The 17,969-nt window shown below is 36.1% G+C and overlaps 1 protein-coding gene across 1 annotated transcript; it reads left to right on the top strand.

Moving 5' to 3' along the window:
• The first annotated feature begins 2,030 nt into the window (after window positions 1-2,030).
• On the top strand, window positions 2,031-12,079 carry LOC121410084 (pro-thyrotropin-releasing hormone-like). Its single transcript, XM_041601948.1, has 2 exons — window positions 2,031-2,251; window positions 10,190-12,079. The coding sequence occupies exons 1-2, from the start codon at window positions 2,134-2,136 to the stop codon at window positions 11,023-11,025; spliced, it is 954 nt and encodes a 317-aa protein (XP_041457882.1). The 5' UTR covers window positions 2,031-2,133; the 3' UTR covers window positions 11,026-12,079.
• Window positions 12,080-17,969: the final 5,890 nt, after the last annotated feature.

Raw genomic sequence — 17,969 nt, 5'->3', positions numbered from 1 at the left:
TTTATAAAAACTTAATCGCCTAACATATTGATATCCCGAAGCCCTGTAATTCGCACCGCATTGATGTAATACCATCAGCAGGGCATGTAATAATATCCTTTGGCATATTTGTATGTCTAATAAAACTCGCCGCACATAGGCCAGTCATGCTAGTTGTGCTTTCAATCATAGAAAGCTGACGACATATTGCAAACAACTGGTATAGAAATCATGTTGCACGACGATATGCTCTTGACATTTCAGTTTACTATCTGTCGCCTTCAAAGTCAATCTTAAGTTTTAGAGGGCATGAGGCTGACATAAATTTTTGAAATAGGGAGGGGGAGGGGGGTGGGCAGCTGGGTGATTCTATCCTAATTTGCCGAAGTGTTGAAACACTGGCTGTTCCTGTTTCCAGAATCATATCATACATGTTATAGGAACACTTGTTTCAAACGAAAAAGGAGACCTTCAGAACATTAACAGACTGAATATTTTGAACAAACTAAAAACCAAAAGAGGCATTTATCAAACGTAAATAGACGTTAAAAGGGATGAATTTCATTATAAAAAAAAATAAAAGTAGCGAAAGGAGCAAATCATATATACTGTACAAATACCCGGGCGCTAATCGGGTTCGACAAGAGTGACTTTTGAAGACAACTTATTTGTCATGAAGAACAGGCACCTATGAGAAAGCAATGGGGCACTAGCTAATGGCCTTAAAGGGGTCCTCCTCAGGCGAAAGGGGCACAGAACACGATCGTGAGGGGCACTTTTCTTGGGCAAAAATGGGCAGTGATACAAAGAAGGCAAGGAGCACTTGCCCCCACACACGAAAAGAGGTCTTCTCATACATGTATGAAAGCAAAAGGAGCACAGATCTCGTTTGTGAGAGAGCTTCTTTTTTTTTTTGGGGGGGGGGATTTGCATGATACGAGAATTGAAACTTGCAAACACACGAAATGGGTCCTTCTAGTAAGTAAGAGGGGCACAAAACACAATCGAAGGGGGGGGGGCATTTTGGGGGTAAAAATGGCACTTATACGAGAAAGGGGCACATTACACGTTTTTAAGGAGGGAATTTCTTTCGTAAAAGAACATCTTTTTCAGTGCTCGAAAAAGTGTGTGTGTGGGGGGGGGGGAAGGGCACTATGCCCCCGCCCCTACGATCGCAGCTGAATTTTATTTTGTAATGTTTGTGTATAAATAGGAGGGGATATGTATATAAAATAATGTAGGATATGATGGAGACAAATAGATGAGTTAGTTGATGTTAATAAAACTTTCGAGCTTAACCAACACGATGCAAATATTTGTAACTATGCAAAAAAAATCAGAGAAAGGTAACAGATCCCTATTATACGTGTGTGAATAGCATATTAGATAGCTAGCACAAATATCTGATTGGTCAATAGCTGGTCGCATGGAGTTTATTACAGGCATTGTTATTATCACATTTTTGTACCTGGTCTTCTTCGTTGAAAGTATTGACCGGCTGTCAACATTTTTGTCAATAAACAAGGCGCCCAAATCATTTTTGTATCATTTTGGTAAAACAGTTCTATAAATGTCGTCATGAATATTCGTTGGGCAATCTGTCATATCCCCATTTATTCTTTAAGTTATTTTTACTCAAATTTTGTTCAAAAATTAAAGGATTGAAAATGATCTAATGCATTCGATATTATTATAAGGAGACATAATCATGCACACGTGCAATAATAATATTATTCCGAATTTATATAGCGCTTAACACATCAGAACCCTTTCATAACAAGGCGAGGGTCAGAACCGCTACTCCACGGTGCTTCCATGTGTATGAAAATATGGAATGATTTTTGTTTTTAATTATTTTTTAAGTGGGGACTTGACATCATCAGCCCACCTAATGAATATCCATGGCTGCGTGCATATAAATGTTTTAACAAAAATATTGCTAAACTTATTTGTAATTTGATTTTGATGACGTTTTGCTCTTGACATCTCTTGGCAGTGATTATATAAAACCGATCTTACTCAAACGTTCTTTCTAATTAATTTGCAGGTAACATCTTAATTTATTAGCCCACAAGAAGAACGAGAACCATAGATGAGCAAGTAAGAGATCAGCCAGAGTTCTGAACGTGTGGGACTTAGAACGAAGGCCTTGTCATGAAAGGGACAGTGGGACTATATTTGTGGGCTTGCATTCTGGGATACGTCACGTGGGGAGGAGCTGCACTACCGACAGTCCTGGGTAAAGATCTTGTCGCTGAGAATGATGAACCAGGTAAAATATTGCATCATATTCATTATCAGAACTAATAGAAATTCAGATAAGGTTATACCTTTTGCAGGCGCGAAACCAGGATTTGCACCCGGGAAGGAGGGGGGGGGGGGGTGCAACATAATTTTGGTACCCCTGTGAACTTTTTCGAAAATTGGCGTTCCCTTGTTACACCCACACATGTAATGAACCCCAAAAATGTAGTAATACTTTACTCACAAATGTAAAAACACTCTGCCCACAAGTGTAATAATTTTTGATCACCCACAAATGTTAAAGGACAAGTCCATCCAGCAAAAACTTGATTTGAATAAAAAGAGAAAAATTCAACAAGCATAACACTGAAAGTTTCATCGAAATCGGATGTAAAATAAGAAAGTTATGACATTTTTAAGTTTCGCTTCATTTCACAAAACAGTTATATGCACTTTTCGGTCGGTATGCAAATGAGGGAACTGATAAAATCACTCACTCGCTATTTCTTTTTTATTCTATTATATGAAATATGAAATATTTTGATTTTCTCGTCATTGTCATGTGAAATGAAGTTTCATTCCTCCCTGAACACTTGGACTTCCATTATTTTAACATTTTGTGCTTCAGGCAAGGAGGTCCTAATCATCATATTCGCAAAAATTGAAATATTGTATAATTCAAACAATAAACAACAAAAGAAATAGTGAGTGAGTTACATCATCGACTCTCTCATTTTGATATAACTGGCTCGTTCATATAACTATTTTGTTAAAAATAAGAGAAACTTTGAAATGTCATAACTTTCTTATTTTAAATCCGACTTTGATGAAATTTTCAGCATTGTGCTTGTCTGATTTTCTCTATTGATTCAAATCAACATTTTTTCTGAGGTGGACTTGACCTTTAATAATGACTTTACCCACAAATGTAATAAATTTGAATTTTTGCCGAATCTAAAACCCTATAGTGATGCTTTCATATAGTAGCGCAAAGTCAGTCTTTTCTCCAGACCCAATTTTATAAAACATTTAAACAATCTTCTAAACAAAATATCCCAAAATCAAATTTTCTTAATGTTGAATAACATTGAAATATAGCGTAGTCTTTCCTCCAGACCCGGTTATAAAAAAATCACAAAAAACAAAACAACAAAATACCACACAATCTTATCAACATTCATAGCATGGAAATATGGTGTATTCTTTCCTCCAGACCCAGTTACTTCCAAATAGCAAATCATAAAAAGCAATAAAAACAAAAACTATATCAACAAAGATCCCACAATCTTAAATAGCGTGTGTGTATTTGAGTTTTGTCAGACGTTTATCAATCAGATATGGTTATTTACGTCTGGGACCGACCTTTAACGTCACCATCCGAAAGACGTGACCAGGGCTCGAACCTCTGCATCAAGTTGTAACTTCCCCACAGCTTGGATTACAGGCGCACGCCACAACGCCCTGTAGCATAGAAATATAGCGTAGTCTTTCCTCAAGACCCATTTTCCCCCAAAATAAAAAAATGAATACAAATAATAAAGCAAAGAGCCCACAGTCTTATTGATTTTGAATAACATGGAAATAAACGTATTCTTTCCTCCAGACCCAGACATTTCCAATAAAAAAATCATACAAAAACTAGATATGATAATTTAAAGAAAAACCCAAAGACCCCTCAATCATATCGATTTTGAATTACATGGAAATATAGTGTAGTCTTCCCTCAAGACCCAGTTATTTCAAAATTATAAATCATAAGAAAGTTTAAAAAGTTAGTAAGTAACCAAGAAAACACAATCTTATTAATGTTGAATAACATGGAAATGTAGCGTCTTTCCTCCAGACCCAATTATTAAAAAACAGAATTCATTAAGAAAACAGAGCAACAGAATCTAAGACCCAACAATCCTTCAAACTAAGAAGCTCTAATAAAATGTTTAGAGAGTATTCTTTATTCCAAACCTTGTCATTTTCAAAACTAAGAAACAAGAAGTCTCCAAAACTAAGACTCAGTCATATTCTTATGCCTGTTCAACATGAATAACATGATCGGGGAAGCATTTTGTCAACATTTCTGTCCGACAAGGTGTCAGATCTGACAACTTTCCTTGATGTTGATTGGCTTAGAAGCAGTGTTCTCATGGTAACTGTCGGATAAAAAGGGACTTGCTGGATAAAACGTATGGCAAATCCTTTCATGAAACGCTCCCAGGCTCTTAGTTTTGAAGATTTTTTGTTAATAATTAGAAATAACTGTGTCGGGAAGAAAAAAATATGTTTTATATGCATTCTCTTTTACGCGATCTCAGGCTGGAAAAGGGTTTTAATATTAAATGTTTTCCTTTATTTTGTTGTTCAGTTTTGTTATTTCAAATAAACTGGTGGGGTAAAACAAAGTATGCGTCATCAGAGGGTTTTATAGATAATTTTCAGATTTATGCTCACCAAGCGTAACTTGTAACATGCATATCACCACATGACTCTGGAGGAAGATTTTCGCAAGAATCTAACAATAAACACTCATCGAAGTCCTGTCCAGTATACCCGTCTTCCTTCTATAGTAGCCAGTGCACCTGCCATCGTCCAAGCTGCCATGGAACAAATTCTACCAAGTCTTGATGGAGTGGTATTCTTTCTTGATGACATGCTAATTTCAGGAAAGACTGAGTTTGAACATCTTGCAAGATTGAGTGCTGTACTTCAGTATATTGAGAAGAATGGACTGCGTTTCAATCTACCAAAATGTGAGTACATGGAACCGATGGCAAAAGATATCATGGAATCTTGGATACGTGGTGGATTCAGATGAATTACATCCAACTCAAGAAAAAGTTCAAGTTGTGAAAGATGCACCAAGACCAAAGAATGTGCTAGAGCTATACGTTCGTACGTGGGTATGCTTCAGTACCATGGAAGATTCCTGTCGAACTTGTCATCAGTAATCCATCCACTCAATGAGTTTAAATCAAGCAAGACACCATGGAAATGGACTCAAGAACGTGAGAGAGCATTTAAGGCTTGTAATGATGACTTAGTCTCTGTTCAAGTACTCGCACATTATGATGTGAATCTTCCTCTAGGCCTTATGCGTGATGCCTCAACATATGGCTCTGGGCCGTGTTTTCACACATGCCAAATGGAAAAGGGCGACCAGTTGCATTCGCTTCACGCACACTAACAAGTAGTGAGAGGAATTACGCAAAGCTACAGAAGGGAGCTTAAGCCCTGATCTTTGGAGTGAAAAAGTTTCACCCTTTCATCTATGGACGCCATTTTACTCTCATAACGGACGGTACGGACCATAAGCCTCTTATTACCACATTAGGTCCAAAGTTTCATGTTCCAACGATAGCAGCAGCTAGGATGCATGGCCATAATGGACCTCAGTTTATTTCTTCGCAGCTCGCAGAATTCTTCAAGAAGAATAGGTAAATCATATTCGAGGGTTCCACCTTATCATCATTCTTCTCTAATGGAGCTGCTGAACGTTGCATTCAAACCTTGAGGCAGAATCTGAAGGCATATGATATGAGTGGTTTGACTACCAACACCAAATTTCCAACTTTCTCTTCACATATCACAATAATCCACATTCCTTTATTTGACGTTGGAGCTAGGCAACCGCGTACCCGTATGAGCCTCATCAAACCTCCCTTAGCTGAAACAGTGGAAAAGAAGCAAGCTGCTGTCAAGAGACCTCGATCAGACAGAGGGCGTACCAGCATTCGTCAATTTGCACTGGCCAGCGTGTACATTCGACATGTTCGATTCAAAAGGAAAAAAAGTGGAACGACGGAAGTCATTATGCAAGCTTTGGGACCATTGACATAATGTTCAAGTTAGATATAAACAGAGGCGTGACCATATCATATGAGGACCCATTGATGACTTTCCTTCATCAACCCTTGAGGACTATGATGATATATAATTTCACCAGCATCACATGACCAGCTTGATGGAGTAACATCACCTTCTCTGGAACAAGCTTCATCTACAGGGAGAAAAAACATAATATATCCTGTTCGTGATCGACGTCCACCGAACAGGCTGAATTACAAGTAGTCCCAGTTAGGAGGAGGATGCATGAATGTTTTTGTTTTAACCCCAAGAAGAAATAACATAAGGAATTTTTCACGCATACATCAATTTTTGTTACGTTGGGTCTCCGAGGAGGAGTAATAATTTTTTTTATTGAATCTCCAAGTAGGAACAACATTTGATTTATTTGACTTGCCACCAGGAGGTATCAATTATTTGTGCTTATAGAAAATGTTTAGAAATACGCGAAGATGAATATTTTGTTCGGACGATATTACGTTAATTCTACAAATTACATAGAAATGCAAATTAAAACTTATTTTGATTATGATTAACAAAGTGAAGGGGAAGGAATGTTATGTATTATTAAAAAACCTTTGAATAGAAATGCCATCTGTAATGTACATAAAAATGTATAGTACATCTCCCTAGTAACCTCCCTGCTATCCAGTGACAATAAAACAATAGATGAATTCCTGAATCAAATGCCATTGACTATAGAATGAATGTCTCTGCTCTGAACTTCGAAGCCACTTCACTACTTAGCGGCCAAGCAGAGAGCACCTCAATAAAGTCTCATGTACTTGATATATAACACCCTCCCATTTCCTTTGCCCTCTTTCCTTCCTCTGTTTGGCGCCCCCTTTTCTCCCCCAAAATACGTGCATGTTTTGCAACTTTCGTTTTAATCAGGAATAAACAAAATAATTACAGTTGTAATATCACCCATTACCTGATAATTATTATTTAATTGTTGACTGCTGTTCAACGTGCACGGTATTCTTCAAGTTTTGACCCAATGCTCAAAGTTGTCAATGACAAAATACTGAATACTAAAATGTTTTTTGAGAAGGAATATGGCTATGCTCATTTATTTATTTACTTTCTTAGTAAATGCTCACTGAAAAAAATATTTGTTTGCGTAATAGTCAATTAGACCCTTGTCAATTTGCCATCGGTCAAAGAGAAGTGTAGAAGATGCTACCCTTGTTATTTTTCTGCATAAGATGTATGAACATCTTGATCGTGCAAAGTCATACACGCGGTCACTTTTTGATGACTTCCCCAGCGCATTTAATACGATCGCTTCAACCTGCCTTGTACAAATGTTGATAGATATGAATGAAAACACTAGACTTATTCTATGTATCCAAAATTTCCGAGAATTTTCGAGAATTCAGTCGGTTAAATTAGGGAATTATCAATGACGTGAATTTGTGACACAAATATGTGCCCTAACGGTTGTGTATTATCTCCCGTTGTTTTCTCGTTGTACTCCAGTAATTACGTAGGCACAAAGAAATCTTGCAGTGTAATCAAGTGCACCGACGATACCGTGATAACGGGGTAATTGTTCGATGATGCTCATAAGTATATCTCACAGATTAACGATTTTGTCAGTTGCTGTGACGACCATTACCAGAAATTGAATACCAGTAAAACCAAAGAAATCATCATTGATTTTCGGTAGGGTGATGCAATCCATGAACAACTCCGCATTCATGGAGATATGATTGAGCAGGTACATGAATACCTTGGAACTGTCATTGATGATAAGTTCTCTTGGAAGGAGAACTGTCTGTCAATTCAAAAGAAAAGAAACCAAAGGATGTTTTCGTTCAAAAACTAAGAAGCTTTTATCTTGAAGCTGTTCTATCAGTCGATCATCAAAAGTGTCAGTAGTATTAAGTTTGATGTGGCAATTTGTCAAATGAACAAAAACGCAGAATAGATCGCACTCGTCGAGTTGCACAAAGTGTGATAGGAATAGAACTGTCACCAGTCCAGGCACTTTATAAAGAACGGTCCGAAAGTCCGAACAATATTGGCAGATAATTCTCGCCCCTCGTTGATTGTTACAGGATTAATCGTTCTGGAATACAGCTGTGTCCACCCCACACTCATTTTTCATGCTATCGCGACTACTTTATTCCGAATTCTATACATATGTAAAACTCTATTGTAACACGATGATGTCATATTCCCCTGTTCAACTTTAATGCAACATGATGACGCCATATTCCTCTATTTACCTTAAATGTAAAACGATGTATTTTTCTTCCGTTCTTTCTCATTTAATATTCCTCCTCCTATTCTTTCTCTCCTTGATCTTTTCTTCTTCATCTTATGTTCTCTTCCCCTGTTTTCCTCTCCTTCTCATTTTGACTAACTTTACCATTGAATTTATTCAATGGTGAAACACCTTTTACAGTGTTTGACATTTAATGATAGACATATTTCCCATATACCGTACTATATAGGATTAGGGGATAGCAGCATACATACCTTTCATCTTTATCCACATGCATTGTTGATTTCAGGATATGTTAAAGTAATTGCAGACAGTATTTACATGCATATTGATTGTTCATGTGAATCATTGTAACATTAGTAAATAAAGAGGCTTTTAATAGGGGGTAATGATAATCTGTGAACAAATTTTCGGCATTACTCCTATTTATTTAAAATCGCATGCTCGATCTGTAATGAAAATCATAAGTCAGAAAAAATGGAACCAGTGGGATTCGAACCTGTCATCTACTGCTTGCCGGGCAGCGACTCAACCACCAGGCTATTCTGGTTCACGACTAAGTCACGATGAATTAGAATACAAACACCCACGATCCTCGTATTCGGCAAGCAGAAGATGACAGGTTCGAATCCCACTGGTTCCATTTTTTTCTGACTTACGATTTTCATTACAGATCGAGCATGCGATCTTAAACACAATGCCGAAAATTTGTTCACAAATTATTATTACCTCCTATTGAAGCCTCTTTATTAATACTTTTTATTGTCCACGGCGGACTGCATTTGCATATTAATGAGTCAGAAAGAAGCGGATCGAGGGTATTTGTATTCCAGTTCATCGTGACTTAGCCGTGAACCAGAATAACCAGGTGGTTGAGTCGCTGCCCGGCAAGCAATAGATGACAGGTTCGAATCCCACTGGTTCCATTTTTTTCTGACTTATGATTTTCATTAAGATCGAGCATGCGATCCTAAAGACATTGGAGTAATGCCGACAATTTGTTCACAAATCATTATAATATTGTTACGATATATTGTTCTTTTCATCTTTGTGTATACTTATTGTTAAAGCCATTAATAAAAGAATCTTGAATAACGTTAAAAGAAATCACTTGCTGCAACATTTCCATGACTTGAATACATATCTATCACAACGTTCAAGTCGTTCATGAATCATATTCTTGTAGGCTAATTCATTTTAAATTGCGAGAGATCACTTTAGTCGGCAAACCCATTTTCCTTGTATTGCTGCTGTCAACATTCAATATCAATTATTTTTGTTTATGCTGGAATGTCAAGGTCTTTCCCAATATTTACAATATTTTCAATACTCGTTTAGTGGTGATTGCTGCAATCGTACACATGTATTACATGTCACGTTTGATTAAAGCTAACTAGGTGTTAAAATGGTTTCGACCATGATTTTCATTATCCCAACAATATTTACTAGGCATGTGAGCGTACGCCTGATTGTTAGATAGCACAATCACAGAGAATCAAATCTAATAATAAATATTACTGTTACAATAGACATGAACACGGACCTGTCATTAAATTTTACACAGAAACTTTAGCTGCATTTGTTTGCACAAATAGTTCCATGGGGTCCGTTGCAGAAAGAGTTGCGTTTAAACGCAAGTAAAAAATCAATTGCAAGTCCAAAATGCGCACTGTTGATTGGTTGAAAATCAAGTTGCGCATGATTTTTAGAGTTGCGATTGATTGCAACTCTTTCTGCAACGGGCCCCTGATCTATCTTTTTTATTTATCTGTCGATCCTGTAGCTACTTTAATCATTAATTTAGGATTCATGTTGCAGTAGCATTGACGGTAGCCGAAATGACTTAATAACAAATATCTAATTTGGACCTCATATTTGTTTTCTGTCTTTATGCAGAATTGGCAGACTGGGTGCAAGGAAATGAACTACCTTTGAGAAGTCAATATTGGGATGAAGTAGGACAAGTGGAAGAGGAGGGAGAACTTGACATTATGTCTCCTGAATCTAACAAGCGTCAATATCCTGGCGGTAAAAGACAGTATCCAGGGGGAAAACGTCAATATCCAGGAGGGAAACGGCAATACCCAGCTGGTAAGCGTCAGTATCCAGCCGGTAAAAGACAATTCGTTGGAGGTGAACTTATACCATCACCGGAGCTACGTCAATGGCCCGGTGGCAAACGTCAGTGGCCAGGTGGTAAACGTCAGTGGCCCGGTGGTAAACGTCAATGGCCAGGAGGTAAGCGTCAATGGCCAGGCGGTAAGCGTCAATGGCCCGAAGTTAAAAGGCAATACCCTGGTGGAAAACGGTCAGAAAGCGATCAAGACCTTCTAACCATGGAACTTCGACAGTACCCAGGAGGTAAACGCCAGTGGCCAGGGGGCAAGCGACAGTATCCTGCAGGGAAAAGGCAATACCCAGGTGGCAAGCGACAATTTCCGGGTGGAAAGCGCCAATTTCTTGGTGGTGAACCACTTGAACAAGAATCAAACATCAACAAGAGATTTGCTCCTGAAGACGATACTATGGACCTCGTTAGGCTATCTCAATTATATGGCACGAACAATGATGTGGTGACAGATGAGAGAGAGCTTGCTCTGGAAGACCTCTTGGATGAAATCATGGTTGACACTAGGCCAGAAATTGATGATTCGAGGGATATCTTACTAGGCAATCTTGATCAAGATGATGCTCTTGCTTTAGATTTATCAGCTTTACTTGCAGGGTGGTAACATCACTGATCGAAGAAACCGGCTTCTGTCTCACTGTTGGTCTTTTAACATAATATTTTCGAAAAAGAAAACATGAGAAAAAAATACACTTTACACAGAACCACCCACAGGCTAGCTATGCTTAATTCATTATTTCACCATATTACAGTCAGTAAATACGTCTCTTTAAACATAGTAAGGATTTTGTAAGTTTGATTTATGAATCAAAGTAAATTAACAAAGCTATTTCTCAAGTAGTTAAGGTAGGCATTGCCTTTGGAAAGTCAATTATAAATTTGGTTTTTATTCAAATAAGAGGAGTATATATCGAAAGGTACCTTTTTCTAGGAAGATGTGGATGGTCAGAGATATTACTGTTACTACTACTACGACTACTACTTCTCTCTCTCTCCCGTTCTCTGCAGTATATCGTACATACATGTATATAACGTAAGGAAATGGTCGCAGAGGTGAGAAATTAATCGAGATAAGATTTTCATTTACATGTAAATTCGCATGTAGCGAATACTGATAGTATTATGGTATGGAAGGAAGAACCCCAAACACTACACATTTTTGTTCAAATTTGTGTTTTCATATCATGGTTGTAAATATGAGCAAATGGCAATGTTGTGTTCGTTTTAAAGATAGTGTTAAGTTTTCTATGATATTATTCTCCGAATTTTTGTCGAAAGTTGTGTGAAGTCAATATCAACAATTAGAGATGATTAAATCAACCCACACCACTCTGCCCTATACAACACTAAAATCCGTCCTATTAGATTAACAACATAGACAAACATTACGTTCATTCTATTTTTTTTTACAGCGTACTGATCCTGATGTTGTAAAGCTCATTCTTGCTTGTTCCAAGCCGATTTTTTTTAAAAACACGAACTTCATGAAAAGTTTCAAAACTGGTAACAACTACACTACTCTGACAATGGATGAAACATGCTTTAGTCAAATTAAGAGTATATTATCTTAGCACTCCTTAATTATACAAAGTCAAAATATATCTTAGCACCATATCGGCTTTGAAACACATTTCTCGTATCCTCACTTTCAATCAAATGAGTGACAATAAAAACCAAAATTATTTTTGTCTTGAAGTAATAGGTGATGTATTAAGATAAATGAATATGATTTTCCCAATTTAAAATATAACACAAGCAATGAATCTTGCGATAGAAATGGAAAATTGTAACGTGATTCCGCTCGTGAGAATTCAGGATAGAAGTAGAAAAAGCAAATCACGTATCTGCAAAATTGCAAGTTTCTCTAGTTTTATTCTTAAAATTTCGAGATGTAATGATCAAAAGTGAACAAAACATTTATCAGATAAAACAACACATTTTCTTTGATGCTTTATGGTGCATTTAAACCAAGGGACTCCTTACAGTAAAGATATATCCGTTATACTTTAAATTACAGGGATTTAAAATAAGTCCACATGGACTGTAGTTAGGAACCAATCGATTTCTGGATTTAGTTTTAATCCTAAAGACTTAAATTTAAATCTCAAATGATTTAAATTTAAATCTTTCGAGATTTAAAAATGAACCTTAAGGATTCATCTAAATCCGGAATTCGATTGGTCCCTAACTACAGTCCATGTGGACTTATTTTAAATCCCTGTAATTTAGAGTGTACATGACACTAATTATGTCAACCATATTAAAATGTAATAATACCTTGGAGAAAAGATCATATGAAAAGTTCCTATTCTCCCATCAATGAAGATAGTATCAAAGTAGAAACCTTCGCGCTCCAGTAAAAAAAAAATCGGCTCTGGGCAATGTTCAAGGAATAGACATACATATATCATGTATATGACATTTCGTAAGCTTGTCTTTATAATCATTTTTTAAAAACTCATGTCAGGATATATTTCTGTTACATAATCAGCAAATTGATTTCGATAACTATTTATTGCAAGGGGAGCTGGTCAGCACAATGTCCAATCAACTAGTTTACTTGGTATGCTATTTTTGTATTTGAAATATAAATGTCTCATTAAACGCACGGATAATTTCCGTATTGTCGTAAGTTATAAGGGATAGTAATCTAGGTAGTGATTAAATATTTACTATTTGAATACATGCAAATATTTCTCCCTGTAATCAATAAAAAATACCTACCCTAGTTTGTGGGGTGTACGGTGAGTACAAAAAAATCGCAATTAAGAGCGACTTGTTAATAAATAATAAAAATAAAACGGTAGATTTGTATTCTTCAAGAAATAAAGTGAGTGGAATAAAATAAGATTTTATTTGCCGACTCCTGACATACACTGTAAGACATACTAAATATTTTTTTCTTCTGTTGGATAAAAGTTGAATTGAGCCTTGTCAATTATAGGATGCTATCACCTGATTCTGACATCAATTAAAATGTAGAACCTTACAAGAACATGATTGATTAATCATATTGTAGTGTTTATACATGACATAATAATAACACAAGGATAATCAATAATCGACATGGCCAAACTTATCGGTAATTAGTTTATTGAAAATATGTAATTATCCTTGTAATTTCAGTGTCCGTTCAATTATTATACCTAAATAAAATTTCATTTGGGATTCTGCGAGTGTAATGTAAAGGTTTGTTTTTCTCAGATATTGAGTGCCAATAAGATAATTGTAGGCTTATTTGAATTGAAATGTGCAGTGGATTGACATGACACGGTCGCTTAAGAGAGGGATACTGTACAGGAAAAAGAGAGGGGGTAGGAGGAAGACGGAGACTGAGGGGCGAAGAGGTAGGCATAGGGAGGGGGCGGGGAGGCGGTAGCACGGCTTTATGAAACTTCAGTATAGAAATATCTGCACAATTATTACTATTCAAAAATCATATTACACTACACTACCATGACTTCTAAAAATCGGACGCATCCTAGAATGTATCAACAAAGGTACGCCAGGATTCACAATCTGACATGAATCATAACAAGTATATAGTAGATAGAACTGGGAATTCAACCTTTAATTGCCCTGCATTATCATACGCTCATTGGTGAATATGATTTTATAAATCCTTTTTATCTTCTAAATTGAAAGCAACACTTGTAAAATCTTTGGTATTTCAAATGACTAATTACTCTAAACTTACCTAAATCAAACCACCCAAAATTATAATAAGTAAAACTTACTTTTAACATGTTCAAAATAAACTAACATACATAACTCTAAAGCTCATCTTTAACAATTATCCAATTATAGTTCTGAAGAAAAAAAATGGGTAATCGAACGAACATCGAACAGAGAATATCTAATAAAATACGATGGATTGCCCCTTCCAGGGTGACCAGACGTCCCGTATTTCCCGGGATTGCCCCGTATTTTGCTTCTTTGTCCCGGGGTCCCGACAAACCCTTCCCGGGACGCCTATTTGTCCCGTATTTCAGAATATTGAACAAAATGTATTTAAAAGTGACGATTTTTCATCAAAATAACCAATAGATGACGAAGCAGAGACAACAATAAAATCGATAAACTTTTGAAAGTTCTGCGGTGATTTTCTTGCTAACCCAATACATCTCAATTAACGAAATGGCCTCCTGCCATTGTGTGGCAGGCTACTAGCTAGGCATGTAGGATCGGAGCAGATTCTCTCCACCAAACATGCCAAAATACTCACAAAATCGACGGGAAATTTGTATGATTATATTATGGGTTCTCAGATTACTGACTTGGAGATGTAATCGGAGGAACAAGTTACTGAGATTTCATAACTAGATTTAGTTGTTTCAGCTTTCGTTTTGAGTCTTGTTGTGTATGATGCCGCGATGTTTCATTTAATTTTTAAGTAAAAAAAAATCACTTTCAAATTTTATTCATTTCTAAAACATTTTTTTATTTCAAAAATATATTTGAAAAACACCAAATTTCATTATGATTTTGTTAGATGATTAGATTTTTGTGCTTGAAGTTTGAACTCTTTTCCCTTTTCTTTCTTTTCTATCCTTCTTTCTTATATCCTTCCTGCTTGCTTGTTTTTGTTCCATCTATCTTTATTTCCTATTTGTCTTTCCTGATCCTTTCTCTCTCTGTGTGCTCATTTTCTTTCTTTCCTCCCTTTTTCTTACCTGTCTTCTTTATTAAATTTCCTTTTTTATATTTCCTTTATTCTTTTTTCTTAAAAACTTTTTTCTCCCCCCTCCCTTCCTCTCCTTTTTCTTTTAATTCTTTCTCTTCTTCCATTATGTTTTCATTCCCTCCTCACTTCATTCTTCCTCTCTTTCCTCATTTCTTTCATTCTTTATGTTACTTTTCCTTCTAATTCTTTCCCTTATTCTTTGTTTCTTTCTTTCAAAGAATGAAGGAAACAGTTTTCTTTCCTTCATTCTTTCTTTCCTCCTTACTTTTTTCTCTCCTTTAGTTTGTCTTTCATACATGCATTCTTCTTCCATTCCTTTCTTTTTCTTTCTGTATTCAATTCAAAGAATGACGGAAACATTTTCTCTCTTTTATTCTTTCTTTCATCATTTTATTCTGTCCATTCTTTTTTCTCCTTCATTTTCCCCTTATTTTTTTTTCTTTCTTCTCAATTCATCTCTTTTCTTTCGTCTTTTCTTTCTCTCCTTCATTCTTTCGTTTATCCTCCCTTCCAATTCTTTATTATTTTTCACAGGTGTAACACTGTGTAGCCTTCTTTGTTGATCTTTTTTGTCAATTGTCCCGTATTTCATTTTGTGAAATCTGGTCACCCTGGCCCCTTCTGCTTGACTGGCACAGTCACTGCATATACATCATATTGAAGCAGACGTGTACAACGGATGAAAAAGGGTTCTGTGTTTGGATCCGGTGCACTCTTTCTCATTTTCCCAAATATACCTTTTCGGTAAATAATTTGGATTCAGCATGTATAATCCAAAATGTCGATGAAAGAAAATTCTGCCAATTTCTAGAGCAGTCTAATTCAAGAAGACTCTTGAATGACCTCAGTGAAATTAACAATGTAAACAAAATAGATAATCCCATTGTTCATGTCCACTATCACTAGGAGTCTATTGTGTAGCAATCTATTGTTTAGTTCGATTTTTCTTGAACATTTCCCACCATGCTCGCCTGATTTTGCCTTCAAACAAAATGTCATTCGGCAGTAGCATGGGATCATTATTAAAGAAGAAACTTGAGTATGGTTCATAAAAATATGTTTGTGTTTCAATTTGGGTTTAATCTCAATTAATGCCCCGCCTACTTCACAATTCCTGATAATCCCTGCTAATAATTAGATTCAACGATTCGGATTCAAATTCAAAGTTTATATCAAAACCCACACAACTGAACACCCGAGAATATTCAGTATCATATTACGAAAACATACATGTTGATAATAGACAACACAAGTCAGGTATTCCTTTTGAGGACATGATATACCATGTACACGTAGCACGCTAATGGCAGCATAATTAATTTAAAAAAAAAGGAGACAGAACAATGACGAGTATCTGACAATATCAAAATAAAAATTAAAAAAGGAGAGATTTAGCCTACATAGAGGGAGAGAGAAAGTGAGGGAGAGGGTCTAAAGAAAGAGATACATTTGCATTATATTGACTACACAATCACTTTGCCCCCCCCCCCTCTTCTTTGCAGCACCTCGAACTATATTTACTTGCCACCTTATTGTCCCATTTACACGAATGGTTATTATTTGGTAAATGAACTTTCTTTGGTGTTGCGGCGTCCGAGGATTGGGGAGTTTTGCCTTCACGACGCACGACGCATTCAAGAACACAAAAATTAAATAGTCAACTGCCGTTCATGACAAAGGATAAACAATAATTCGTCCCTGTTTTCACGAAGTGAAGGATGAGCGCGCAACTTTTAAAAAGCTAGTTTTGAGTAAATCGCTTACAGAGTGGCCTGATCAGCATTAAAATACATACAATGCACGAAAAACATAGTAACAGGACATTATGAGATACAGAAAAAGGGAATAAATACAAGGTAAAAATACGAAAATGTGTTACGAGTTACAGATGGCAAGAAACATGATAAAAATATGCAAAATATTAACATTAAAAGCTGGTCTACCTCAGGGCTCTGTGATTATATATAAGCATTTAAAAAGATGAAAGATCGTTAAAACACAAGGCAATGTATTATACAGTACTAATCAATTTACTTTTGGAATTAAAAAACAAAAAAAAACAAGCAGAAGACATATTGCATCATTTGATAATTTTATCACTTATATACATCAAGATAAAAAGATAAAAAAAACAAAACAAATAAAACACAACACGTTTCAATGTCTAGAAAATAAGTGGTAATAACAGAAAGACAAGAAATGAGCAGCAATCGATACCAAATGTACTATAGGAACGGCACGGACAATAGAATAGTGTATGATAAGTGTATTGTATAATGATTAAAATGAACGATATGATTTGTCTATATGTGTTTAAGTTGGAATTTAAAGGAATGAACAGATCTTGAAAATCTTATATGTTCAGGCAGTTTATTCCAAGTGAGAGAGCCTGAAAATAGGAAAGATTTTTGGTAGAAGGTCGTACGACATTTTGGCAATCTCAAGAGCAATTTGTCAGAACTACGTGTGGTTCCCCAGTTCTGAAATTATCCCGTTTGGATCCATCAGTATATATATGTAAATAACCATTCCACATAATTCCAATTCTTTCTAGAACGATAGATTTCATCTCGGCCGTTAGCACATCCTTTTTTTCTAATTATACGATGTGCATAAAACGTTATATTCGTTAGACCTGAAGAGGGCGCCATTGCAATATAGTACCTGTGAAAACTTGATTCAAAGCCATCACACCGAATGATACTGCAGCTATCAATGTATCACGTCAAGAGACCTCTACATTCTTCTTCTTCTTCTACTACTACTACTACTACTATTTCGTCTTCTTCCTCTGATTATCATTATTATTTATTTTGCATTTCAAACAAAAACAATGAAATAAAAACATTACAAAGTAAATGACA

This window comes from Lytechinus variegatus, chromosome 3, assembly GCF_018143015.1.
Source record: "Lytechinus variegatus isolate NC3 chromosome 3, Lvar_3.0, whole genome shotgun sequence".
NCBI classification, from domain to species: Eukaryota; Metazoa; Echinodermata; class Echinoidea; order Temnopleuroida; family Toxopneustidae; genus Lytechinus; species Lytechinus variegatus.
Note: the sequence above shows the minus strand (reverse complement) of the source record. Positions and strands in the feature narration are given on the sequence as shown.

Bases quoted from the DNA above. Each gene is read 5' to 3' on its own strand.
- LOC121410084 (XM_041601948.1), top strand. From the start codon at position 2,134: ATGAAAGGGACAGTGGGACTATATTTGTGGGCTTGCATTCTGGGATAC. The intron at 2,252-10,189 runs GTAAAATATTGC...GTCTTTATGCAG, and splicing joins CGCTGAGAATGATGAACCAG to AATTGGCAGACTGGGTGCAA.